General features: G+C 47.1%; 6 protein-coding genes across 6 annotated transcripts; 5 read left to right on the plus strand and 1 right to left on the minus strand.

The window, feature by feature from the left end:
• Positions 1 to 471: 471 nt before the first annotated feature.
• BDV27DRAFT_140934 (sugar porter family MFS transporter) lies at positions 472 to 4,716 on the plus strand (the record flags this gene model as incomplete). Its single annotated transcript, XM_032069752.1, has 13 exons — positions 472 to 480; positions 1,255 to 1,802; positions 1,858 to 2,299; positions 2,363 to 2,366; positions 2,405 to 2,527; positions 2,819 to 2,835; positions 2,892 to 2,968; positions 3,020 to 3,244; positions 3,302 to 3,431; positions 3,504 to 4,064; positions 4,117 to 4,257; positions 4,328 to 4,529; positions 4,607 to 4,716. The coding sequence occupies 13 exons, from the start codon at positions 472 to 474 to the stop codon at positions 4,714 to 4,716; spliced, it is 2,589 nt and encodes an 862-aa protein (XP_031932914.1).
• A 2,311-nt stretch (positions 4,717 to 7,027) lies between these two features.
• Positions 7,028 to 8,799, plus strand: BDV27DRAFT_152713 (DUF4246 domain-containing protein; the record flags this gene model as incomplete). Its single annotated transcript, XM_032071627.1, has 4 exons — positions 7,028 to 7,075; positions 7,143 to 7,861; positions 7,936 to 8,071; positions 8,206 to 8,799. 4 exons carry the CDS (start codon positions 7,028 to 7,030, stop codon positions 8,797 to 8,799), a joined length of 1,497 nt encoding a protein of 498 aa, XP_031932915.1.
• A 324-nt stretch (positions 8,800 to 9,123) lies between these two features.
• BDV27DRAFT_152714 (uncharacterized protein) lies at positions 9,124 to 11,756 on the minus strand (the record flags this gene model as incomplete). The annotated part of the gene is made up of 5 exons (XM_032071628.1): positions 9,124 to 10,213; positions 10,264 to 10,385; positions 10,453 to 10,503; positions 10,558 to 10,680; positions 10,746 to 11,756. 5 exons carry the CDS (start codon positions 11,754 to 11,756, stop codon positions 9,124 to 9,126), a joined length of 2,397 nt encoding a protein of 798 aa, XP_031932916.1.
• Positions 11,757 to 13,829: 2,073 nt separating this feature from the next.
• On the plus strand, positions 13,830 to 14,941 carry BDV27DRAFT_120248 (Zn(II)2Cys6 transcription factor domain-containing protein). Its single transcript, XM_032065060.1, has 3 exons — positions 13,830 to 13,964; positions 14,021 to 14,118; positions 14,200 to 14,941. The coding sequence occupies exons 1-3, from the start codon at positions 13,854 to 13,856 to the stop codon at positions 14,780 to 14,782; spliced, it is 792 nt and encodes a 263-aa protein (XP_031932917.1). The 5' UTR covers positions 13,830 to 13,853; the 3' UTR covers positions 14,783 to 14,941.
• A 1,198-nt stretch (positions 14,942 to 16,139) lies between these two features.
• On the plus strand, positions 16,140 to 20,839 carry BDV27DRAFT_172028 (ABC-2 type transporter-domain-containing protein; the record flags this gene model as incomplete). The annotated part of the gene is made up of 2 exons (XM_032075756.1): positions 16,140 to 17,265; positions 17,327 to 20,839. 2 exons carry the CDS (start codon positions 16,140 to 16,142, stop codon positions 20,533 to 20,535), a joined length of 4,335 nt encoding a protein of 1,444 aa, XP_031932918.1. The 3' UTR covers positions 20,536 to 20,839.
• A 2,302-nt stretch (positions 20,840 to 23,141) lies between these two features.
• BDV27DRAFT_140940 (Threonyl/alanyl tRNA synthetase) lies at positions 23,142 to 24,954 on the plus strand (the record flags this gene model as incomplete). The annotated part of the gene is made up of 2 exons (XM_032069753.1): positions 23,142 to 23,198; positions 24,154 to 24,954. 2 exons carry the CDS (start codon positions 23,142 to 23,144, stop codon positions 24,952 to 24,954), a joined length of 858 nt encoding a protein of 285 aa, XP_031932919.1.
• Between the last annotated feature and the right edge of the window lie 1,562 nt (positions 24,955 to 26,516).

Here is a 26,516-nt window from a genome sequence, read left to right on the forward strand (position 1 = left end):
CTGAGATCAAATCACCAAACTTGACTATGACGAAAAGTAAAGGGGAACGTCTCTACCGAGCTTGCATCCGCTGCAGGCAGCGGAAAACGAAATGTGATCTGTATGTGTCCCAAAAGCCATGCCACCTAAAGATTGTCGCCTAACGGAGTTAGACAATACACCAACGAATACAATTATTATCCCTGTTCAAAGTGTTTTTCCGAGGGACATAGATGTGTTATTGCAGCTTCACGGCGCGGTGGTGACTACTCACGGTTTCGTGTCCGGAAATCCCAGAAGCATAGGGAGGAGGAGGTTCGAGAATGCGATCGCGCGGAGCACACCATTGAATCCAGAGGTGTAGACTCAGCCAATACAGAGACCACGGTAACAGACCACAATCTTGGGGGTATTCAAAATCCGCTAGAGGCTCTTCAGATTCTCGCACAGACGGCTTCGACCGAAAGGAATGCGCGAAAGAGAAAAACATCTATGTCTCAAGTCCACACTAATCAGATGTCTGCGAGAGAAGAGAGTAATGCCCAGGGTGGCCCTTTCACTCATTTGCCAAGGAACTCTTCGAGTCTCCTCACTAGTGAACTCATCCAGAGTGGCATCGTGGATATTCAATTGCTGGAACCTTTGCTTCAATAGTATGTCGTACATCCTACAGCACCCCGCTCCAGACTAACGTTTTGACTAGCTACATCCAAAATTTCCATCCATATCTACCAATCGTGCCCGGCCATCTTTCTTCCTTGGATAATATCACGCAGTCATGGGGAAAGGAGACGTTTCTTTTAACAGCTGTATTGACCATTGCAACAACGGACCGAGTGGGACTAGAAGGGTTGCATACGAGAATATCGCAGTACATGGAAAAGCTAATTCTGCGAGTGGTGTTGGGTGCCGCCAGTGTGCGGCATGTTGGCTCCGTGGAAGGACTGCTGCTCCTGGCCGAATGGGTTCCACATATCAGCGCCGAGGAATGCGCAAGGGATGCTGCAGCCAACAACGGTCCGTCGCATCAAGTTCAAGTGACTGCAGAAGATAGTGTTTCATGGAATCTCATTGGGCTGGCGGTCAGACAAGCTTATTTGTTACATCTGGAAAGGTACTCGTTCAGAGGCGAATCCAAGGATGAGGATAGACTAGACTATCATCGTAATAGACTGGCATGGATCTGTGAGAAGGATCTCCACATTCCAATATTCCAAGCTAACGTACCTAGTCACGTACCTTGCCGACCGTCAAATTTCCATACAGATGGGACAGGCATTTTGGTGTCGTGGACCTGGATTATCCACTCGGTTCACGATCGAAGACTACCCCTATTTACGACCTCAGAAGGCGAATGGGGTCGATTATGCGAGTTTTGTCCAGGCTCAAGTTGAGTTAACCACTATTTTTGGGAATGTTCATGATATCCTTTACGCATCCAAAACTCGTACCGTGCAGCTCATGCTCATGGGCGACTACACCAAATATCTTGATGACAGCTCCAAGGCATTAGCCATGTGGAAGGAGGCCTGGGCCAATGTCGATCTACCTCCTCACTTAAGCGGTCTCCTGTGTCTCCAGTTCGAGTATCTTCGTCTTTACATCAATGCGTTCGCCTTCCAGGCGGTTCTTTATCGAACGCCCAAAGGTCCTTCTGGATCTGATGGTGGAAAGAGCTCATATTTTCCATACAGCGTCATGGCTAGTGCCGATGGTAGACACATATATATTGCCATTGATGCAGCCAAAAGCGTGCTTAAGTATCTTATGGAGCGGTTGAACCCCACAAAGCACCTCCGGTATATTCCTGTCCGGTTCTATCTGTACGTCTAGTGCATCTACCGCTACCACACATTAATGATGCTAACCATTCTCTAGATACGAAATACATGCTTCGGTCTTCCTCTTTAAGGCGCTGACCGTTGGGGCTTTAAGCTCCGAGGAACAACAGACCTGTACCACACTAGTTCGCCAATTCATCGCCATGCTCAAAAGCGCATCTACAAGCCCGTCTCACATCGCCTCCAGATACGGCAAGTTGCTCACAGGTCTGTGGTTCCAGGGACAGGCCACACCCGAGACAGCAGACGACTTTGTTCAATCGAGGCACTCGGCGCAAAACCCGCTACCAAGCCCCATAGACCTTGACGAATTTACAAATACGTCCGTGATGGACAGTACAGGCCCTTTCCAGGATGAATTCTCGACCCAACAGGTATTATCGTTCCTGGAGCCAACTGAAGGTTTGGAATGCCCTGACACTTTCCTATCTAACTTGCCGTTTCTTCGAGGCGGATTCCCTGACTTGGATAACCATGGCGTGGGGCAGCTTTTGATGGATTTATAATTGATGGTACTTTATTTGGTAATCATGGGAGAACAGGATAGTCAGTAATAGTAGCAATGATGAATTGGATATCTATAGCCGACGCTAATTCCCCGCAAAATCATGCCCGTGACCGTGCCTACCCCGGATTCCAATTCGGGAATAGTGTTACCCCGCATCAGCAAGATTGTCGATCGATGGCACTTGCTGTCTCTAATCATCGTTGGGAATGCGGAGAGTACACTTGGTTCAAAGCTATGACAGCGTTTATTTGGCTAGCTAGTCAGAGAAACGAGGCAAACCTTCACAATGGCCGTCTACAGCCGTACTCTTGGCGTAGATAAAGATACCGGGCCTCCACTGATACTTAAAGGGGTCTCCAGTGAGCAAACATTCTATAGCATTAGAATTCTGTAAAATAGAAGCATACCTTTCAAATGACACTCCTTCAGAGAATTATTCGCAATGATACCGTCAAGTCGGATCCCCCGGAGATATATAATTTCCGGGTAGTCCTAATCAGCCTTTCGGTGTGCTCAACATCCCCTTCGTGTAGTATATGTTCATAGAAACTGATGATATCTAGGCATGTGGAGCGTCTATGCTTTTTGGTTTTGATATGGGTGTCATTGGAGGTGTCCTAACCATGAACTCCTTCAAAGAGTGAGTCCCTCTTCCCGAGAAGTCACCTGCACTAGGCTAACTGAATCAAAGACAATACGGGCTAGTAGGAAAGGAAGACACTGTTTTAGCAAACCTGGAGTCCAACATCGTCTCGGTCATTCAAGCAGGGTCTTTTCTGGGGGCGCTAGTCTCCACATACGTTGCAAATGCCATTGGACGACGATTATCACTGATACTCTCTTCATTGATACTGTTTGTCGGTGTTGCTCTGCAAGCCGGCGCTAGTGGTATTATTGGCGTTTTGTATGCAGGACGGTAAGTAAATTCGTTTACTGAAAGTGTCTCATTAACTAACATGGACATGGTCTATAGCTTCATCGGGGGAGTCTCCATCGGGATAGCATCTTCCGTGTGTCCAATATATATCGCTGAAAACGCACCACGCGGCATCCGTGGATTACTGACCGGGTTCTATCAGTTAACTCTAGTTTGCGGTCTCACGGTAGGTCTAGACTTTATGAGATAGATCTCGCTGTTTTCCATAAAGTAAATATATCTGACAAGGGTACTGCAGCTAGCGTTCTGGATCAATTACGGCTGTGAACGTCACTTAACAAGAAAGGAGCAATTCATTATTCCTCTTTCGCTTCAAGCATTTCCCGCCGTGATCCTTCTGGCCGGTATGCTTCTTGCAAACGAGTCGCCGCGGTACCTCGCGATGAAGCGGCCGGAGAGAGCACCACGCGTCCTTGCCACACTCCGGGGGTTACCTGAAGACCATCCATATGTGATAGAGGAGTTGAACAACCTGCGGCTTCAACTGGAAGAAGAGTCCCAGCACTCGGAATCATCGATGTGGTCTCTTCTAAAAGAATCCTTTTCGAAGAAGTCCTACCGCCGGCGATCAATCCTATGCATTACCCTCATGATGTGGAGTAATATGACGGGCACCAACGCCATGACATACTATTCGCCCACCATCTTCGCAAGTGTCGGCCTATCGTCCTCGTCGGTGGGCCTGTTTGCGACGGGGATATACGGTATCGTCAAGTTTATAGCCTGTGGCATCTTCATCGTTTTCGTATCGGACACACTCGGTCGCAGAAGATCGTTGTTGTGGACAGGGATTGTTCAGGTATGCAATAACATGTCATGTTGTCGAACAATCTATTTATAACCGGGCATAGGGCATCATGCTATTTTATGTCGGGTTTTACGTCCGATTTGATACGATATCGGAAAACGCCCCCATCACACCTCAAGGATACATCGCCCTAATCGCCATATATCTCTTTGCCGCCGTATATCAATTTGGGTGGGGACCAGTGGTATGGTCCTATTGCGCAGTAAGTCTTACGCATCGCACTTCAATATGCTTCTGCTAAATGGCGGGGCTAGGAAATCCCCCCGGCACGCCTCCGGGCCCTCAACATGGGCATGGCCACAGCCTCGCAGTGGTTCTTTAATTTTGTTGTTGCCAAATCCACACCGACGATGTTCGCGACATTAGGGAAAAATGGGTACGGGACTTATTTTGTGTATGGGAGTTTCTGTTTCGTGATGGTTATATATACTTGGTTCTTTGTGCCGGAAACCAAAGGTAAGGTTGTGGTTGCGTTGACTTGCTTTTAATACTCAGGGAATCACGGGACTAATAATGAACGATCTTAAAATTAGGGCTATCGTTGGAATTTATGGACGAGCTTTTCGAACGGGATACCGTGCGTGACAAGTTTATGCCGACGCGCGATGTTCATTACTTGGCGGGTAAGGGGCAAGAAGAGTAAATCATCCATGTTTATTGGGACAACTCACCTTTCCGAAATTGACCAGTCTCACGATCAATTTTACCCGTCCTACGGATGAAGAAGATCCAAGTCCAGGGTCGCTAGTCTTACAAGATAAATTATAATCTTCAACCATACTTGCATTCGGGGCTGCAATATCTTTAGGTCGCTGGACACTTTGACGCAGACTTACTTGCTTCTCTCCAAACGTACTGTTCCTAGTTACGGACGCTAAATATCTTCAATATGAATGTAGACCCTCATCCTACAGTAGAGGTCCTCCCGAGGTTTCTCTGCAACAATGCTACCGTGTCCACCGTGTTGCTTTCTTTGAGCTACCAGTGCAGATGGATGACAGCAGATATTTTTAATTCTTTGGCGGAGTGTAATAATCTGCACACCCTTTACATCGACGCAGTCGTCAATATTTGTCTACTGGAAACCCTGAGCAGCCCATCCCCTTTTGTGGCTTTGCGATGTCTACAAATAACGGTGACAGATGATGCCCTTCCGTCGCTATTACAGATGGTAGGATCAGTACGGGACCTCAGTTTAGTGCTCGAATTGAGTGAAAGGAGCGACTCTACTTTCCTCGGCAGCACCGCATTTCGACACACCTCCAAGTTAATAGGGCTGCGCAGCCTTCAAATTCTCACCCACGACCGTATGGAAGTGATGTCGAATGAGGATCTTCTGTCTCTCGGCAGGCTAACGCAACTGAGAGAACTAGTCATTGGACCAATCAACCACTTGATCTTTCTGGGCGGCACCTTATTTCTCAAATAGTGACTTTGAAAGCCTGGTCACAAATTTTCCCCATTTACAAACATTCTGTTTCGGGCTCACCCGGTCCACGCTCACCACAGTATGCCTGAGTACCCTCGGCAAACACTGCCGGAGCCTTTGACTTGATAGTACTCAAACCTGAAAAGGTTCCTTTATTTCCAGAGGTCAGTTCGCTCAAGCATATTACTGATCAGCGCTTCTCAGATCAGGTCCTAGATTTCTGGGCACATAGAAACCCGGGCCCATAAAATGGTAGTAAGAGAAGAACCAACCCTGGCATATTTAACCCTAATCCGACCACTTCACACAAATTGCTACAAGAGGGTCGTTAACGTTCATCGGAAGGTTCCCCAGAAAGGAGAAATACTGCATCAATATAGTCTGATAGCAACCAATTATCTTTCTCCCCTCTTATGTAATGCAAATTCAGAATTTCCAGTCTAACTGATACTATTCTATCATCTCCCGTAAAACTCCCAAGGCTATAGCAAGCCGCACAATTGCACCAGAATTATTCCATACTATCATGCACATGATAGGAAGTCATTCCAATGTACTCTCCACACCTGGTCCGACGCTATAGACAAAGCCTTATTTCCTCGGAGATCAGGTGACTGCATGCATCGCACATCACGGACGCCAATGCATGGCACTGGGTATCGCCACCAGAAGTACCAAAGCATTGCATAAAGGACAAAAGGCGACTCTATAACCGCTCTAAATATTGGTAAATCTTCCACACTGTTGGACTCCAGTCCAGAGCCTCCACCATCGGGGGGTTTCGGCGATCCACAGAGCGCCAGGGATAGTATGCAACAAGATCTATTGTCCTAAGGGCTGTTTATATAGCAACAAGGTAGGAAACTGTGTATGAGATGACTCCCAACTTGAACGTGTATGAGGATATGCTGCAGCAGAAGTCTCTTCAAGAACATATAGCATCCGTGATATCTTGGGTTCGACCTCACAAGGAAGTGCTTAGCCTGGGCATTTTGACGGTGGTGAATGCTGGGTGCTTAATGTAGGCTGTGTTGCTAAGGCAATCGAACTCGCGCTAGTAACATTGGTCTCGGTCAAAGTTAAGGCTTTACTATAGGGAAATATGAGTAGTAGAGATCATTATCCTTGTATGGTAAACTGCTTACCTTGCCTGAGGTCAATGTTACTAGCGCAAGTTCAACCTCTTTGGAACATGATTCAATACGCACCCACTCCTGTCGCGCAGTATCGTCCCCGAGGCTCCACTTGGCTACCTACCATGTCTCAGGGATATGGACGTTTCCACCACAGTGATAGTTCATAGCTCCGATACCGGTTACATTGCGACACGACAATGACCAAAGCAGAGCTTCCTGGCTTTGGCCGACCGTTAGATTGCTAATCTGACTTCCCGGAATGCAGCTTCCCGCATGTTCTGCGACAGGATGACATCGAGCTTACTGAGTAAGGTAGGACAGCTCCGAAAACACATCGTGTTGCTGATTCTTGTGACAGACGATTGTGTACATATCGAGAAATCCTCATCATGAGAGTCATAAATGCTATCACGGACGAGCCTGGGTGGGACCGGCAGGTAGGGTAACACATGTTTATCATCACTACTGGTAGAGTGACTACGAAATAGACTGACAGTCTTTTAGGTCTTTGACAAGGCAATCACCGCCAAATGGCGCAGCGAGATTATTGATACTGACAAAGGCATCACCCCTAACATGATAGACTGGATCATAGATGAGGTGAAATGGAAAGCGGAGAACTATTCTACTACTGGCTTTGTTGTCGTCTTCGATCCTGGAGTCGTCAAGTCGGACACTGCAATCTCAGAGGAACTACAGAACGCATTGAAAGATGGCGTGCGAACGCTGGAAGATAGTCTTACAGAAAAGGATTATCATCCAGGTTCCGATGACAGGATTGTAGACCTTGTACATCCATCCCTTTTCCCGGTCGTCTTTGGCCGAACAAGAGCTATCTCTGATTCTTTGATTAAACTTGAGAGTTGCCTGGATACCGTCGGACAAGAAACAGTTTTTCTTGTTCCAGCCGAAGACGACTTAACATCCGACAGCTTTAAAAATTATAGCTGGGAGTTTCAGTGGCTGCCTTGCGACGTGGATCTCCTCGACAATGGGTCATGCGCCATAGTATCTTATATCAACAATCTTCACCCGCAGCAGAATGCACACCTCTACCATATCATCGAGAAAATCATCGCCCAGGCTCTTCCACTCTGGAATACAACATTGACCTACATGAACCATGACTATTGGCGAATCCCATATAATAGAGTGGAGTATGAGGCTTGTGACAGCGACAAACAGGAGTCAGACTTTGGCGAAGAGAGCTCTGATAACGAGTCGTGGGAGAGCCACAGTCACGGCCAATTAAGGTTATTAAGATTCCTGATCCTGAGAAATTCTCCCCACCACCTAGGGTTGATAGGTTGAAAATTGGCCTACATGACTTCCGCTCGACGGGCTTGCAGATAATAGTCAAGCTGGCTAACATCGAGTTAACGCCTGAGAAACCCGAATACCCTGGGGGGTCATGGCATGTGAAAGGGCAACTAGTAAGTATTAGGCTTTCGTCCTCATCTTAATCCTTGCCTTTCCTTTCCTTTTCTTGTACTTGCTGTTATTATTCGCCCTCCCCCCGCCCGCGCTCAATTGCTTTCGGCTCACTTAACTAACCGAGCATATGCAGAATGAGCACATCTGCGCAACATCAATCTACTGCTACGACAGCGAAAATATCACCGAGAACACACTCTCTTTCCGTCAACGTGTAATTACAAATATGTATTGGCTTAACTGCGGGGAAGAACATGATCAGATGTTACAAAAGGTCTTCGGGTTTCCCGAAAGTGCCTTCGGGACCGAAACTATGAATCTCACTCAAGAGCTTGGTAGCCTAGTCACAAAGGAAGGGCGTCTTTTTACGTTCCCAAACATTCTGCAGCATCGAGTATCCCCTTTCTCATTGGCAGACTGTTCCAGGCCTGGTCATCGCAAAATCCTGGCGTTGTTTTTAGTTGATCCTCATCTACAGATCATCTCGTCGTCACACGTGCCACCACAACAAGAGGATTGGGATATAGAGAGGATAATGTCCATTCAGCAAGCTCTCCGGCCACTCCCACAAAAACTTCAGGATATGCTGTACGATAATTTAAATACTCGGTATGTGACCATGGATGAGGCCAGGCCATTCAGATTGGAGCTTATGGAGGAGAGGAGTTCTGCCGCCCTTGAACAAAATGAGAACTTTGAGTATGGTAGACTCACCTTCTTTGTATGAGCATTGATTAAGGCGTTGTTGGAGTCGGGGTGAAGCATGCACAACTTACAGCGCTGCTGCCCCTTCTCTATACCAAAGTGAGACCCATGTTAAGGTCCTGAATGTCCGTTCTGATGTATGGAATTGGAAGAGACCTTTATGGGTGTGTTGCATGCATTACATGTCACAAAATTTCAAAGCCTACAAGGTTTGCAGGTACTACAGCTACCATGAGTCGACCAGAGTGTTAGTCTACAGAATTGATCCTCTAATATAAATTATGCTGAAATACTTCACCAGGCAATACGGCATAAACTCTACTAAACATTCCAACCAGGACCTAATTCAAGTAGTTCTGTCCCTCATCTCACCACCAATATCCACATCCACCATGGTATCATGAATCATATACAAAAGCCTCGGATATTTCGCCATCCAATGCCTGCCAACCTCATCCAAAAGACTCGCAAAATCCAACAAAAGTCTCCGCGCATAACTAGCGCCCCCGAAATACGTTTTCCCGCATAAAACAACCGGGCCCCCAAAGCGAATAAAGTTGACAGCAGGATCATCCGTCCTTGACTGTTGAGGTTGACCTTCCCCAGAAACACTATCAGTCATGCCCTCGTCACCTACAACCTTCCAATCAATATCAGCCGTGGCGAGATCGAACGTATTCGTGTGTCTCGTCTCCGTAACTCCAGCCGGACTAACCAATGTATACAACGCAAGAACAAGCGCAGAATTCAACAAACACCGCGCAGGCTGGAATCCCATACCATCCATCGGCTTCCAATTCGAAAGGGTATGAAAAATCTGGGCGGCATGTAGACACGCCCGACGTGCAGCGGGAGTCTTTGCCCAAAGACTGATGGCCCGTCGGGCGGTTTGCATAGCCTCGGGACCTTCTCGGCCGGCAGCACGTTCATGGAGACGGATGTCGGCTGTTAAGAGGAGACATAGATTATGCCAGATAACGATGCAGTTTGGGTTTGATTTAGCTAGGATGGTATCGTAAAGTTGGATGAAATGTATAACCACATTAGTTATTGAAGTTGCGCGTTTATCGAGGTTGTAGATCCGCCAGGGTATGTGTTGGTGCCAATCTGCTTGGCTGAGGTCGGAGCCGATGATGAGTCGGTGGTAGTTTGCTGTTAGGCGGACGAGAATGGCGGACATTATTCCGTAGAGGCATGAGATGTGGACTTGGTGGGGGAGGGTTGGGAGGTAGAAGTCGTTGTGTGATAGTTTTACTGTCGGGGTGGTGATATTGGAGCCTTTTTGGAGTAAGGCTATCCAGTTGTGTGTGGATTGGGCACGGTAGAGGGCGAAGTCGCATGGAAGGGCGACGTGGAGTGTACTTGTTGAGATGACAGGGCTCATTGAGAATATTCCGGCCAAGGATGTGTCGTAGAGGATGAGACCGATGATTAAGCTGAAGAGATATTTAGACGAGTTCATAAATGGATATGTGGAAGACAGTACTTTTTTATTGACTCTATTCGACTCCATAATTTCCATCGGATATGGTCATCGGTGGTAGTTGAGAAGAGAGAGGCTGAGATTTGTCCAACGTCTAAATGAAACAGGCCGAGATTTTGGGCTGCCTATATTGTTTATCAGCTATATGTACTACGATGCACAGTCCAAACTCAAGAGAGAAAGAGGATCTACCGTTAGAGTGTATCCATACAGCATCTGCGACTTAGTTGGACAAATGTTGCCCTGTGAGTCATTAGACGCGGAATCCACCAGACATCGTGGGACGTTATAACAAACCTCTGTCACGACGAGTAGAAATAACATGTGATGTGCTAATGTAAGGTGACTTAACATCGCCGATGGTTTGGAGACATTGGGAGTCGTGGATATAACGCGTATATAAACTTCATCTAAGAGTGCCTAAGGGCGCACCGAGGCTCGAGTTAGTTGCACGTTGGGGGCTCAAAAAGTGAATCCGAATGTACCGGGTATATGTGATAAATAAACCGCACTGCCTCCTCTGTCTTGACAAACGACAGGCCAATGATGCACATAGTAAACAGCAGAAGTGTGTGGACGGTCTGCGGTTTGAAAGTAGGGACGTGCAGTATAGGATACGTAGGTTGATATTTATCTAAATAAAGATAAAGGCCTTGTTCAAAGATGCCATTAAAGTTTTCACAGAAATAATGTTCATCGCATGTGTCAGTGATTTGGCCATCACTGCTAGAACAGTGGCATTGTCTCTTAAGCAGACTTCGTTTCAAATTTTGAAGTTGTGACCTAATTTCATGGTTTAAGCAGATCTCGGCATGTCCAGCGTGCTGTGCCTGTTGCGGCGATTCCGTGCATGGCCCATAGTCATGTCTTGAAAAGATATTGTCTGATGACCCCGATATTATTTCGTACCAGATCTGCGTCTCGGCCGTAAGGCGTTGCGGTGTCGACCAGAAGTTTTGGACCTTTTTCACGTTCTGACAGATATGAGCAGGATAGCTCCTTGATCCGCCTTCAACTGGGGGACTAATAGTCAGCGGATGCGAAGTTCCATTCTCGGTCCAAGGTATAGCTAATTTTTCGGTATTGGCACTTGTCGTTCCCGTCTCTTGGCCACCGGGGAGACCCAGCAACATATCAAGGAAGGCAGCCCCAGAGTCTATGTCACCAAACATGAGTGGGCTGCGGTTGAATTCTGATATCGTTCCAGTTGGCAAGTGAACCTGGTCGGCGACCGGGAGTAACGCCTGGCCAACTGTTGGGTACGAGCCGTAGCCACCCCTTCCATCGGTATGCACATGCGATGGAGACAGGCTAGGTGCAGCTAAAGAAGGAAGCATCTTTGTGGGACCTCCATCCCAGGCAACTGTCTGCGGCCTCACAGGTAAATCATGCAACAACCCTCTGTTAGGCTCATATGCATGATCAGATGGCGACAAGGCCAGTGGACTTGATCGTGACCCAGCACCAACAATGTTTCCCCCCGTCTGCTGCGCCATGTTAGCTATAGCCACATTATTCGGGTAATTCATGAATAACTATGATTATCATACTTGAGCCGCGGCATAGCTTGCGACTTCCTCACTCGTTTCATAGCCGGACACTTCAGCCAATTCATCGCGCAAAGCTCTCTTTCTGTTTAAGCGAGCCACATTTGAATTCGATGGTGATGACGCCAATTCAAGATGGCCTCGTTGATGACGCAGGAGTACATCTCTAATTATAACAGTTAGCCATCAATCCAACCATCTTCCCAAATCGTCGGGTGCCGTCACCTCCTAGAGAATGGCTTGGAGCAGATCTGACATTGAAAAGGCCGCTCTCCCGTATCTAGACTTAGAACAATTCATCTAGTATTTAGCCCCTGTCTTCGATGTTTTAAATACTGGCAATCCATCCGGGACAAACAAGAGCTTACGGGACAGCCGGTGTCGATTTAAATGTTCTCTTTTGGAAAATGTTTTATTGCATTGTGGGCAGGATACTCGCTGGGCCATAGTCCTGTTTCCGCAAAGCCAGTAGCCTACCCGCTTAAAGAATAAAACTTATAATAAGCAAACCAAGGAAGATATCTTGAATGTTAGGATGACAATCGGGTAACTCGGAGTGTTTTCCGGATAAAGATTATTTTTAGTCAGCATTTTGACTCTACTACTAATGATGCTGTCACTATTGACTTGCAATAGCCCCTTAGGGCTGAAGTATTGCCCAGCAGGTTACAACTAAAGTGTGAGTAATAGTTGGTAGAGGTACGGACTAGTTGGATATTAAAAGCAACATATCCAAATTCCCTAAGAAACCATTACTGATTCTTAGTGTGCGCACCGCGGACCTCGGCAAGGTTTATAAACCAGTAAAAGGTAATCAATCATCTTCTGGAATGCTGATGTTGCAATGTTCGGGATCTTGTGCCGGGTCTCGGCCCGATCTCAACGTCACCAACCAACCGGGCAGATTCCATTTGAAAAAGTTTGTCTGTTTTGTTTTTATTCTAGAATGGGAATGTTCGGTTTGATTACAGAATGAACCCTCTTCCGCAGTTAACCGCCTCTGTGCGCTTATCGATAGCATTTGGGGGATCTTCCACAGAACGGTGCCGACTTCCCGCGGAGCCGACATATTGACAATTGACCTTAAGGTACTCCGTAAAGCACTCTAGATTCCTAGAATATGAATTAAGCTCAGGTTAGCATAGCGAAATCTACCCTATGGATGTAGCCCTCTTTCCTGGAGGTGTACCAAATAAACGTTCTCATACTGGGTGAATAGAATGGAGATAGATATATATATCTCTTTAGCTCAATTTACCCCCTGCAAGAATATCCTTGCACAAACGCAAGTGACCAATCTCATAAGCTAGTAAAGATGAACAGGACTCTAGCGTGAGCTCTACTTAGAGATATTTAGGAAACATTCTATCGAGTACACAATAAACATATAACTTGCACTTAGATAGGCTTTGGTTAAGGATCGACCTATTTTCCAACTCATTCACTGTGTGGCTCTAGGTGGATTGGATGCCACAACTAGCCTTCTACGAAGCAGAATATGACTTTCCAAAAGAAAAGGGGGGAACATAAGGGAAAAGGCGTGATTGCACCTACGAAGAGTGACCATGAAGACACTGACAAGAAGTAAAAATCGGCTCCACGATCAAAACTCGGAGAGCTTTCCGAAACAAAAACTTCGTCAAACTTAGGAGATCAATCCCTTTTTCTCTGCACGGTTATGCCTCAGATCTACTTGCTGGTGGTGGGAGACACTCACAACGTACAGATTACGGAGTACGGATGTTTGATAGGATGATCACGTAATCCGGCCAGAACACCGAGGCCCTCATGGATCCACCATGAAGGTTTTCTGCACTTGCGAAGTGGCGGCATTCGGCCAATTATATATTCTGATCTTGCAAAATCCCCACATTTAATGTGGCTCTTTGCGGGCCCGGAAGCAGACTTACCCAACGATGTGCATAAATCTTGCACATATGACTAATGACCGCCTATCTATCCCTATCCATGAATTATCAAACTAGCTTGTCCGATAAGCATCACTCTGAAGATGTGAGGCTGAATCACTATTGCCTCAGGATCAAAATGAACAAACGCCAAGCGTCAACGTCTTCTGTGCAAGACCCTGCTTCCGATAATCGTCCTCGCAAGCGAGTATGTAAGGCATGCGACCGATGTAGGTCAAAGAAAGCCAAGGTACGCATGATGAAAAGCCCAGTGTGCGCCATTTCGCAACGCGCTGACATTCACAGTGCGATGGGGAAAGCCCCTGTGGCCGCTGTACGCTGGACAAGACCAACTGTAACTATGGAGAGAGGAAGTCGGGCCGTGAAAAAGTGTATCCCAGCGGGTGAGTATGTCTCGTATGGCAGGGTGTTGTTCTCTTGAGTGGTTTGTGACCTCCGTAGCTAACGAGCGTTTCGCAACACAGATACGCCAAGATGCTAGAAGATCAGCAAAAATGGCTAGTATATGCACTACAGAAACTATATCGGCATATAGCACGCGGTGAAGGGTGGCCTGGAGCACCTTTACGATGCGAAGATCATGGCCATCCGCTAACCCACGACATACTCTGCCATTTGGGAGTGCTTGGACAGCCAGAACGTCGTCTGTTAGAAAATGAGTTGGAAAATACACAGAATACAGAGTACAGGACAAGTCCGGAGTCAGTCGATACTACGTCTGAGACTGCGCAAACAATACGTTTTCCATCTATCACATCGGAAGATTTTGTTGGACAGGATTCACTAGCACTGCCAACTGCAAGTTTGCCACAGCAAAGTCCAAGTTTCAAAACCGAATCATCAATGCCGCAAACGCCAGCCGGGTTATTTACGCCGCATATATCTATGGAAGACGGGGGAAATATTCTGCCATGGCAAGCATCACAGCATTGGCTAGATAATCCTTTTGACTTCAATAGTACTGATTTCCTATCGGGTTTTGACTACATGACTACGTCATTTGAGGATGCGTTTGCGCCAAGCGTACCCAATATCTATGGGTTATGATTATGTATATTTAGCTAGGACTTGTTACGGAGCGCACTTGATATATTTCCGCCAAATCACTTTATTTGGACTAATAGCAGCCCAATGTTTATACTTGTTCAGGTTTAGTGTTACTATGTTTGACTTGGATGATGAATGAGCATATGTTTTACAATAAAATAGGCCTTTGTGTGGGCTATCGCCTTCTTGCACTTGTAGCTATCCATGTATCGATTTTTAGATCTCTGCTTAAACATAGTGACGTAGCAGCGACAAACTGGAGAGAATTACTAACGCATTGCAAATAATATACTTCATTCTAGCCTACACCAGGATTCAAAACTCGACTGATATCTTGCGCTTTTGTAGCCAACTGGCAGGGAATAGTAGTATTATTCCACTGCGAGGTGCTGTGCGAGAGTTGAATTATTCTATGTCAACTCGCTGTATATTTCGCCATGTTTATTTCGAGGATTTATTGACCAAAGTATCTTGTGAAAGATTTCTTGCTTGAAAAGTAGATGACGATATAATTTAATAGCCGTGGAGCTCCACGCGGGCATTGCCGAGTCGGGAGGCCGAAAAATATCGGCAGCCAAGACTAGGCCGATCAACCGCGGCAGGGCGCCACACTGTGGAGTTTTTCTTATCTTGCTCGAGAATATGAAACAGAAACATTACATTAGCAAGACATGGGTAGCCCCACATGGCATAAGTCCCATGTGGCTCCTGGACCCAGCTATGTGGCTCATGAAATCTAATGTGGCAGATCGGCTCGATCGGGATGTTTCCCGCATTCATACCCGACAAAATATGGATTTGTAGCAGTTATCCCCAAACACAGTGGGGTACTTGGCCACGAATAACGAGATTCTAGAATGTCGAATATCTGGACTACGAACTATATGGAGCACAAACTCGCAAATCAGGCTGCAGCATTTTGCGGAAGAGATACCCTCAGATCCGCTTTGGCAGATATGCGTTATATTCTGCGAGACTGTCAGGGACTGCCATGTCTTGGCTGTTTTATCGTTCACCAGCCTCTCTGCCCGGATAGTCGGCTTGAGCACGTCTTTTACCCAGTTGGGGCTATGTGGGAACACGATAATCACAAGAATATGCTTGGTGGGACTGTTCTAGTGTGTTGACAAAGGCGCACTCCCCCAAGCATTCCCACTTTTGACGGCTCTGTTCCATATTTTAGGAATTGTACATATACATAGCCTCTCCCACTTTTCGCTACTCCCTTTTGAGAAAGGATCAGAGCATAGACTATACTTATATCAACTGAATATCAATATCCGGCCGTCCTCATCTGCGTGCATGAGCCAAACTTTCTCATCCTACTGTTGCTATCATCAACAACCGCACGTGCAAGATGGAATTCCATCTTCACGATGAGGCCCCTCCAGCCTCAACAGCACCGACCGAATATGGAGACCAATCTGGCGAAGAGTTCGAAGCATATAGCGAAAAGCCAACCCTCGGTGTCCCAGACAACAACGTTCGTGAAGCCACCAGTGCCGAAACCCTTGCCGTCCACGGCAGCCCACATATCACCCCTCCTCCCGGTAGAGATGCGGAATGGAGTATGACAGACCAGGTCATTCGGAACAAGGAACGTTCAGAAGCGGCAGGCTACAAAAAGCGTGAGCTGGGCGTAACATGGCAGAACCTCACTGTTGAAGTTCTGGCCGCCGAGGCCGCAGTCAAGGAAAACCAGTTGACTCAGTATAACATCATTCAGCTCATTCAGGACTGGCGCCGGAAGCCACCTCTCAAGGCAATCTTGCAGGATAGTCATGGTTGTGTGAAACCCGGCGAAATGTTGCTGGTCTTGGGTCGGCCGGGGTCGGGCTGCACTACACTGCTCAAGATGCTTGCCAACCGACGCGAGGGATATCACACTATCCACGGTGATGTGTCTTTTGGAAGCATGAATTCGGAGGAAGCAGCTCATTACCGGGGTCAGATTGTTATGAATACCGAGGAAGAGCTTTTTTACCCTCGTCTAACCGTTGGACAAACCATGGATTTTGCAACTAAGCTCAAGGTCCCGGCTCATCTTCCCGCTGAGGCTAAATCAGTTAACGATTATGTTGCCGAGACAAAACAGTTTCTACTAGAATCCATGAAGATTGCTCACACTGCCGACACGAAGGTCGGTAATGAATTCGTCCGCGGCGTCTCAGGTGGTGAGAGAAAAAGAGTTTCTATCATCGAATGCATGGCTACGAATGGCTCTGTTTTCACCTGGGACAACAGCACCAGAGGCCTTGATGCAAGCACAGCTTTGGAGTGGGCCAAAGCCCTGAGAGCAATGACCAATGTGATGGGTCTCTCCACTATCGTGACCCTCTACCAGGCTGGAAACGGTATCTACAACCTTTTCGATAAGGTTCTAGTGCTGGACGAGGGAAAACAGATCTACTATGGCCCAGCTGCCTCTGCCAAGCCGTTCATGGAGGATCTGGGCTTTGTGTACTCCGACGGCGCCAATGTTGGTATGCAACTCATTTTCTCCAAAAATTGTATGTGTTGGATATATACTGATCGGAATTCCAGGTGACTATTTGACCGGTGTGACTGTCCCGACCGAGCGAAAGATCCGACCCGGATTTGAGAACCGATTCCCAAAGAATGCTGAGGCGATTCTGGCAGAATACCAGCGATCCACGTTGTACCAGACTATGACTAGGGAGTATGACTATACTCGTTCTGACGCTGCCCGACAGCGGACGGAAGAGTTTAAGGAGTCCGTGGCCTGGGAAAAGGCAAAGCACCTTCCTAATAGTAGCACTCTCACCGTTGGTTTTTGGGATCAGCTTATCGCTTGTACGATTCGCCAATATCAGATTCTGTGGGGTGAGAAGTCTACCTTTCTCATAAAACAGGTACTATCGGTTGCTATGGCTCTTATCGCTGGATCCTGCTTCTACAACTCCCCTGATACAACCGCTGGTTTATTTACAAAGGGTGGTGCTGTCTTCTTTGCGCTCTTGTACAACTGTATCGTTGCCATGTCCGAAGTTACCGAATCATTTAAGGGCCGCCCTGTGCTAGTTAAGCACAAGTCCTTCGCAATGTATCACCCGTCCGCCTTCTGCCTTGCCCAGATTACTGCTGATCTTCCTGTTCTTCTGGTCCAATGCACTCTATTCGCCATTGTGATTTACTGGATGACGGGCTTGAAACATACTGCAGCCGCCTTCTTCACCTTCTGGGCCATTCTTTTTACCACCACCTTGTGCATCACAGCCCTGTTCAGATGTATTGGCGCTGGCTTCAGTACATTTGAGGCTGCGTCAAAGATCTCGGGAACCGCCGTCAAGGGCATTGTCATGTATGCCGGTTACATGATCCCCAAAGGGCACATTAAGAACTGGTTCCTTGAGTTGTACTATACGAACCCATTTGCCTATGCGTTCCAAGCGGCCCTATCGAACGAATTCCACGGCCAAACTATTCCCTGTGTTGGAAATAACCTTGTGCCCAGTGGGCCGGGATACGAAAATGTCAGCGCTGCGAATAAGGCCTGTACAGGTGTGGGAGGTGCTCTTCCTGGCGCCGATTACGTCACTGGCGATCAGTATCTCCTTTCCCTTCATTATAAACATTCGCAGATGTGGCGCAACTATGGCGTCCTCTGGGGATGGTGGGGATTCTTCGCCGTGGTGACAATTATTTGTACCTCTTTCTGGAAGGGTGGAGCCGGGGCTGGGGCGTCTCTCCTTATACCTCGGGAGAAGCTCAAGGCTCACCGTGCCCATATGGATGCAGAGGCGCAGAAAGAGAAAGATCCCGCACGCGAGAAGGGCTCTGGTGATGCGCTGACCTCTGTTGATGAGGGGAATCTGACACACAATACATCTATATTCACCTGGAAAAACCTTACATACACGGTTAATACACCCACTGGCGAAAGGGTTCTACTGGACAATATCCATGGATGGGTTAAGCCTGGTATGTTAGGTGCCTTGATGGGGTCTTCCGGCGCAGGCAAAACGACATTGCTTGATGTTCTTGCTCAGCGCAAAACCGAAGGCACAATCAAGGGTTCAGTTCTGGTTGATGGCCGTGAGCTGCCTGTTTCATTTCAAAGAATGGCGGGCTACTGCGAGCAATTGGATGTCCACGAGCCATTCGCAACCGTCCGAGAGGCATTGGAATTTTCTGCACTACTAAGACAGTCTAGAGACACTCCCAGAGAAGAAAAGCTCAAGTATGTTGACACTATCATTGACCTACTTGAGCTTCACGACCTGGCAGATACCCTGATTGGAACGGTCGGCAATGGACTTAGCGTTGAACAGAGAAAGCGTGTCACTATCGGAGTGGAGTTGGTATCGAAGCCTAGTATCCTAATCTTCTTGGATGAACCCACGTCTGGTTTAGATGGACAATCGGCCTATAACACAGTCCGGTTCCTTCGGAAGCTTGCAGACGTCGGTCAAGCCGTGCTAGTAACAATTCATCAGCCCTCTGCTCAGCTTTTCGCTCAATTCGATACTCTACTCCTGCTTGCCAGGGGTGGAAAGACGGTGTATTTCGGTGATATTGGTGACAACGGTGCAGCGATCAAACAATACTTTGGCAAGTACGGTGCTTCATGCCCAATTGAGGCGAACCCGGCTGAGTTTATGATTGATGTGGTGACTGGAGGAATCGAAGAGGTGAAAGATAAGGACTGGCATCAAATCTGGCTTGAATCCCCAGAACATGAGCGTATGATGGTTGAGCTCGATCGTTTGATTGCTGATGCCGCTGCGAAGCCCCCTGGAACCCACGATGATGGCTATGAGTTCTCGATGCCCTTGTGGGACCAAGTCAAGATTGTTACACATCGCATGAATGTCGCCATGTTCCGGAACACCAACTACGTCAATAACAAGTTCTCATTACATATTATTTCGGCGCTGCTCAACGGATTTTCCTTCTGGCACACAGGCCCCAGTGTATCAGCTCTACAATTGAAGATGTTCACAATTTTCAACTTTGTATTCGTTGCGCCTGGTGTTATTAACCAACTTCAGCCATTGTTCATACAGCGCCGTGATATCTACGATGCTCGTGAAAAGAAGTCTAAGATGTACTCATGGGTTGCCTTCGTTACCGGATTGATTGTCTCCGAATTTCCTTATCTTTGTGTCTGTGCCGTTCTCTATTTTGCCTGCTGGTATTACTGTGTGAGACTGCCTTGGGACTCTAACCGATCCGGAGCTACGTTCTTTATCATGCTCATCTATGAGTTCATCTATACCGGTATCGGCCAGTTCGTTGCAGCCTACGCGCCAAATCCGACCTTTGCCGCGCTTGTCAACCCTCTCATCATCAGTACACTCACATTGATGTGTGGCATCTTCGTGCCCTACAGCCAATTAACCGTGTTCTGGAGATACTGGATGTACTATCTGAACCCGTTCAACTACGTTACCTCCGGCATGTTAGTATTCGGTATCTGGGGTGCCAAGGTGACTTGCAACGAGGACGAATTTGCGATCTTTGACCCAGTTAACAGCACCTGCGGCGATTATCTTGCCGACTATATGGCCGGCAGCGGCTGGAGAATCAACTTGACCAACCCCGATGCGACCTCAGGCTGCAGGGTCTGCGAGTACCGCAGTGGTAGTGACTTCCTGACGACCCTCAATATCAACCACTATTACTACGGCTGGAGAGACGCCGGTATTTGCGTTATCTTCGCGATCAGTGGATACGCTTTGGTCTTTGCCTTGATGAAGCTGAGGACCAAGGCTTCGAAGAAGGCTGAATAGATGATGCGCTACTTCGTCAAGTCTACGGATGCTCCTTATACACACCATTGCATTCTTTATTACAAGTTCCCACACGCGAGGATACTTGTGTATACACAAGGGAGAAAGTGGTTTTCTCTGTGTCAAGTACAGGGGCTACGGTCCAAGCGCGGTGTAGTACTGCTTCACTTTCCCTTCCCTTGTTTCTATTCAATTTTTATAGATTGTATATAGACTTACTTTACCCTCTGCTTTTCCTCTTTTGTTTTCTTTTTCCTTTTCTCCCAAGACTGGGATATTTTCCCTGTCGATGTACAGATTCTTTACATTCTTGCCTGGCACAGCGTGAATATTTCCTATGATAGAGTGATAGACACACCTTGCACTTTACTTCGGCATTAGCTAGAATAGATTACAATAGACCATATAATAATTCTCAACCCTTTTTTACGAACGCAAACTTGCCTTTAAATCCGAATTAATATGCACCAGCCTGAGCCATCCATCTCAACACCGGCCACAAACACTAAATGGCAACATACTCTCAGCATTGATCAGACCCCTCAAATACAAAATATTTGATCAACCAGTACCACAAAGGCAAGTATACGCTGGTCAGCGGAGCTCAGCTCGCCTTTATCCATGGGAGTAGTATAAAGCCTAGGGCAAGCCCCCACTTTGGGTAGGTTGTCCACTTCTTTAACTAGATCTATGATCCCTGGTAAAGGCCTCATACCCAACAGTGTGGAAGATTTACCAATATTTAGAGCGGTTATAGAGTCGCCTTTTGTCCTTTATGCAATGCTTTGGTACTTCTGGTGGCGATCTCATGCTAGAGCTTGCAGAGAAGGGGAAAAGAGTGATGTTGGGCGAGTTCTTCGCAAAAAGAAAAGAAGAAGAAGAAGAAGAAGAAGAAGAAGAAGAAGAAGAAGAAGAAGAAGAAGAAGAAGAAGAAAAAGAAGCAGCGTACGAGTGTATTCTTCATATAGCCCACTCCACAGATACTAACTCAGAATACAAGCAGCTTGTCTCCCGTATCCTCCCCAGTAAGACAAGCTCGTAAATGGTCTGGCTCTGATATGAAAAATATTTCCCATTACCACCACCGTCTTCCTTAGTTACGCCAATCGCATATATATCCTTCCCCGAGCGTCGTTCTTTGTTCACAAGGCGGACGATATCTAGGGCCTGGGAGATAGGAAAACTTCCCTCCTCAAGGACTGGTATGGATAGGAAATCCTGCAGCCAGTTTTGAATCCACAGACCAACGTCCAAGTCGGAACATCGGAGTATGCAGGCAACCAATAGATTTGAAATACCAATCGTGTAGACGTTTCGTGTGGCACACTCCGCCTTACTGAGACCGGCTACTATACGAAGGAGTATTCGCATCCAGGATCTGATAGATCCGTCATTGACTGGTACTGTCTGATCATAGGATGCGTATTGCTGGAGACCATTTAGAAAACACACTGATTGCATAATTCGCGCAACAACGTAATAGGCGTAGTTCATGGCGAATGGGTGACGATGAAATTGGAGGGGTCGTATGTGCCCATTACTTGGTTGAGCTTCATCGAGACCAGGAAATGACTCCGTTGGAAGCTCGAATGGTGTCAGTTGCGAATGCCATTCGTTGAGCTTCTTTTTTTCCGTCCTTAAAAGGGCAATACAGGCATCCATTGAGCTTGACATGCTGTCCATGGCAAGTACATGACCATCCTGCCAGAGAGAAAGTACTGCAGCGGTATTGATTCGATGTGACTCGGACATGATTGATGTAACAATGGCTCTTCGGGCTTTCGATGAATATAGGGCTGAAATGATCTCCGACGGAGCTGACAATGATGCTTGGTAGCGCTGGAAATGCAGTGTACTAAAGTACATCCTCAGCCACCAACCTTGATACTTCGATTGTAACCATGCTGCAATCAAATTGCTTCCAAGCGCATCCGACGAAAGGCACGAAATATGCAATTGGATGAATCTGCCGATACCATCAAGATGACAATGGAGGGCTCTGAAATTCCCCAGCACTGACTCCATATAGCAGAATAGAATCAAGGTCGCTAATATCTGTGTCGGGCTTGAACACGTCTTACTCCCATTAAGCGTATGGGCGATTTCTCTGACTGCGGCACCATAATGTTCTTGGCTATAGAGCAGGTGGCTTTTGTTGGGTTTAAATAACGTTCCGTTGCTCTTGATTGATTGCCTTTCTGGTAACGAGCGACTCAGATTGCAAGCAGATAATGCTAGGAGGGAATTCTTAAGAGGTTGGTATTCGTGGGCTAGTGCGCTGATGTCGTGAGAGAGTAGGCGTAAGGCTCTAACACATCTTTCTTCCCAATGGGCAATATATATTTGCTCTTTCTCTGACCAGGTTAACTGCATCAGGCTATTTGTCAAAGCCAGGTCTAGCGATAGGCTACTTTCGGCGCTCCCTGATACCAAATCGCCCGAGAGATGAGATGTATTTGTAGAATGGGAAGTATTGTTACCGTTATCATTATTGTTAACTTGCCGGCGAGTATTCGATGACTTCTTAGGTGACACTTCTACATTTCGAAACTGGAAATCGAGCTCATATTTCTCACAGGCCCGACCCAGCCGCGCGCATGCAGTACATGACGGCTTTTTCTCATCGCACTGTGAACGATCAGCTTAGTAACTCCACGAGTGGGGTCAGAGCGTCATAGACCTTCACTCGGCGTTGACGACACAGTTTGCATCCTGAGCGGGTACGAATGATATTAGTCTTCTTTGGTCTTGGAGGTGCCGGCTTATACATGATTGTAGTTGCGGTTAACATAAGATTTAGGCTGGCGAGAGTAAGATTACCGAATGTTATGGAAAGCTCTTTCACCTGACCCCACTCAGCCCCAACTTACCCCAACAAGAACTTCTACCTACCAGATACACCCGTATCTTGCAAGAAAAGCAGTCGATTGCTCTTCAGCTGTGCCACTGGACAGCATAGTGCGGGAATAATACGAGGCTCTGAGACGTTCGGCAAAACTATCAGCCGGGTTCCTGCAGATGCTGCGTTGAAAGGTTTGCTGTGGGAGCGTGTGATTATTTCGAACTCCTTCAGGCCTGAGGGTGCCAGTGCGTTCGTATATCAAATCTTGGCTCTGGCTGAGATGTGGTATTTGCGATTTGAATGGTGCCAACCCGGAGTGGCTTCTGAACGACTCGGTTAGCGTCTCATTGCTGGGTTTTCAGTCGTTCTCGTTATACTCACGATACACTCTCAACCTATGGTAAGGAGCTACGATAGCGGTATTTTATAAATACTCCAACTCGCTTCCGTGTCGATGATTGACTCAAGCATTATCCCCGTACTCCAAATATCCAGAGCAAAGATAAGACTCACCACTTCACAAAAGACCTCGCTTATCGGAACAGACAACACGAGTAGTGGAGTCGATCCACCTTCCTAATGAGGTGCGCGGGAGCGACGACATCCGGGCCTCAGTCTAGAATAATTTAAGCCAGGACATGCGAGCGGAGATCAAAAGGACCACGTTCCCTCCCTCCCTCCTCCCCTCACGCTAACTGGAAGAATTTATAAAATGGTATCTACATGCTACTATCGACATTTACTCGTAGAATACAGCAACTAACATGGCTCACCAGGATAAAACAGAGCTTCTCTATCTAAACGACGCCTCGCTAAGAGAGTGGACAACTACAGTCCTCTCCTGTCAGCCGATATCGCAATTAACAGAAAGCGAAAAGAATCTGGCAAAGACACTTGCACCAGAAAGCTTCGCTCTCATCACCCGTGAAACGGTGTTCTACCCACAAGGCGGAGGGCAACCCAGCGATACAGGCGTGATTACTCTCGCAGACACAAGTAACGGCTCTACATTTAAGGTTCTCCTTGTCCGGAAAACCTTGGATGGCACTGTTCTCCACCTGGGGGAGTTCACCGATCAACCCTGTTTTACGGACGGCCAGTTAGTCTCACAGGCTATTGACTGGGCAAAACGCGACTACCACTCTCGACTCCATACAGCGGGTCATATCATCGGTCTGGCTATGCGGCTTCTAGCTCCTGTGCTTGGAGAAAGGAAGAAGGTCAAGGCGAATCATGCACCGGGGCAGGCTTGTATGGAGTTTGAGGGCTTGCTTTATGCTGAGCAGAAGTCGGTTATTGAGGATAAGGTGAACGAACTGGTAGGTATGAAGCTTCCTGTTACTACGGAGTGGTGGGATGAAGATCGCATTCAAAATGCAGACCTAAACATGGTGGAGGGCTTGCAGCTAGGGAATAATGGGCAGGCGAGGATCGCCTTGATTGGAGATATTGACGCCAATCCGTGTGGTGGAACGCATGTAGAACATACTGATTTGACGGGGTTTATCACCATTCGGAAGATTGCCAGGCAAAAGGGGGTCAGCAAACTATCATATGAAGTGCCAGTTTCGATGTGAAAAATGTATTCTTTAGCATGATATCGCTGAGCTTACAGCGGAATTTATGTACTGTATAAGTAAACAGGGTTAAGAGTACTCTCACTTTAACTGTTGATAGACGTCTTATATGTTCTGGCAGGCCGTAAGCCCTCTTGGCCGTTCGATGTGTGTTACCCTAAATGCTTACCATCCACGTAGATGGTTTGTTAACAGGTCATTTGTGAATTAGGAGCACAGCCGGCGTAATTGTGATCTAACTACTAGTAGCACTCTGTCCTACTTTTGTCCCTCATCCCCATCCCTGTCGTCAAATACCTATGCGACCATCGTATAAGGGATAATCCGCGCCGTCCACTACCGTGCCTTACAGCTCGGAAGACGGATCCACCAACCATTTGCGACAACCCTATAGAAGAGGAGGTGGTCCGAAGCCGCATAAGACGACCCTGTGATGACTGCATCGATGCAGGGGTGTGGATTGAGCACCCTGAAATCCGCAGAGACTCTTGGGGAAGAGCATTGACATGGATCAAAACCACAGGGCATTGAAAGTATACGTGAGGCCTATGTTCTCCTGGGTCTAGGATAGCCCCTTATTCTGTAGCATGCTAACATGGGGTCGATAGTAGGAAATCGTTCTATGGAAGTGCGGCGACCTTAGGCTGATACTCCTTAGCTTTACGGATAATGACCACGTACGCACGAGCACACATGGAGAATGTCGATGGAGGTCTATTATAATACGATATATGGTATGCTAAGGAATTAATGAAGGATGTCCTGGCCACTGAGTTCGTTAGCGAGCGCTGTCTTTACTAGTTATTCCCCTTTTGATATTGTTGGCCTTCTAGTATGTGCATATCACCCCTAGCCCTTGGGATGGGAAAAGAGAGCTTGATTTAAATTCCACAATAAGCCAACGAACATCTTGAGCGATTCTTATTTTGTACTTGGACTATCTTGGATCCCTTATGATATGTTCTACTATCTTGTAGTGCTCGAATTCATAATAAAAAGGTCCTAAGAAATGCTTCCAAATAATAGTGTTAGCCAGTAGGCTATGGAGGGCGACGGTAAAGAGACCATGTTTTGTAAGCTTATTATATGCTCGCTGGGAATTATGCCTCGAGTCTGATCTCACACTCACCCCTTGAGACTCTATACCCAAAACCGCAACTAGGCTATGATAGTACTATTTTCCTGCTAAAACGGTAGAAGGGCCCCAGTCCAGCCTGTCTCGAGCAAGAACAAAGATTCTAAAGAAATAAGAGAGAAACGAAAAACTGGGAAGCAAACACACACATAGCAGCCAGTGTTCGATGGTAAATCCTCTTGGCTATACAAAGCAGCAGAAAAGGAAGTTGGTCTTTCTACCAGCTGAAAGGCCTGTACGTCAGCTATCACAAACCTCCATGCAATTAGGCGCACAGCCAAGAGCTCCCAAGAAGCATTAATGGCCCCTTACATATCAAAGCCTCAGGGGTCGGGGTGGTTAGGGAGGTGTCAAAATATTACGCCCCCAAGTTCCACATACCGAATCCTTTCTAAGGCAACAACTTTCAACGATCGTCACCAGCTGA

This window comes from Aspergillus caelatus, assembly GCF_009193585.1.
Source record: "Aspergillus caelatus strain CBS 763.97 unplaced genomic scaffold BDV27scaffold_8, whole genome shotgun sequence".
Lineage (NCBI taxonomy): Eukaryota > Fungi > Ascomycota > Eurotiomycetes > Eurotiales > Aspergillaceae > Aspergillus > Aspergillus caelatus.

What these genes read in the sequence shown, in the direction of transcription:
- BDV27DRAFT_120248 (XM_032065060.1), top strand. Translation starts at nt 13,854, where the DNA reads ATGAACAAACGCCAAGCGTCAACGTCTTCTGTGCAAGACCCTGCTTCC. An exon ending in GTAGGTCAAAGAAAGCCAAG is followed by an intron (nt 13,965 to 14,020) that starts GTACGCATGATG and finishes TGACATTCACAG; the next exon opens with TGCGATGGGGAAAGCCCCTG. An exon ending in GAAAAAGTGTATCCCAGCGG is followed by an intron (nt 14,119 to 14,199) that starts GTGAGTATGTCT and finishes TTCGCAACACAG; the next exon opens with ATACGCCAAGATGCTAGAAG.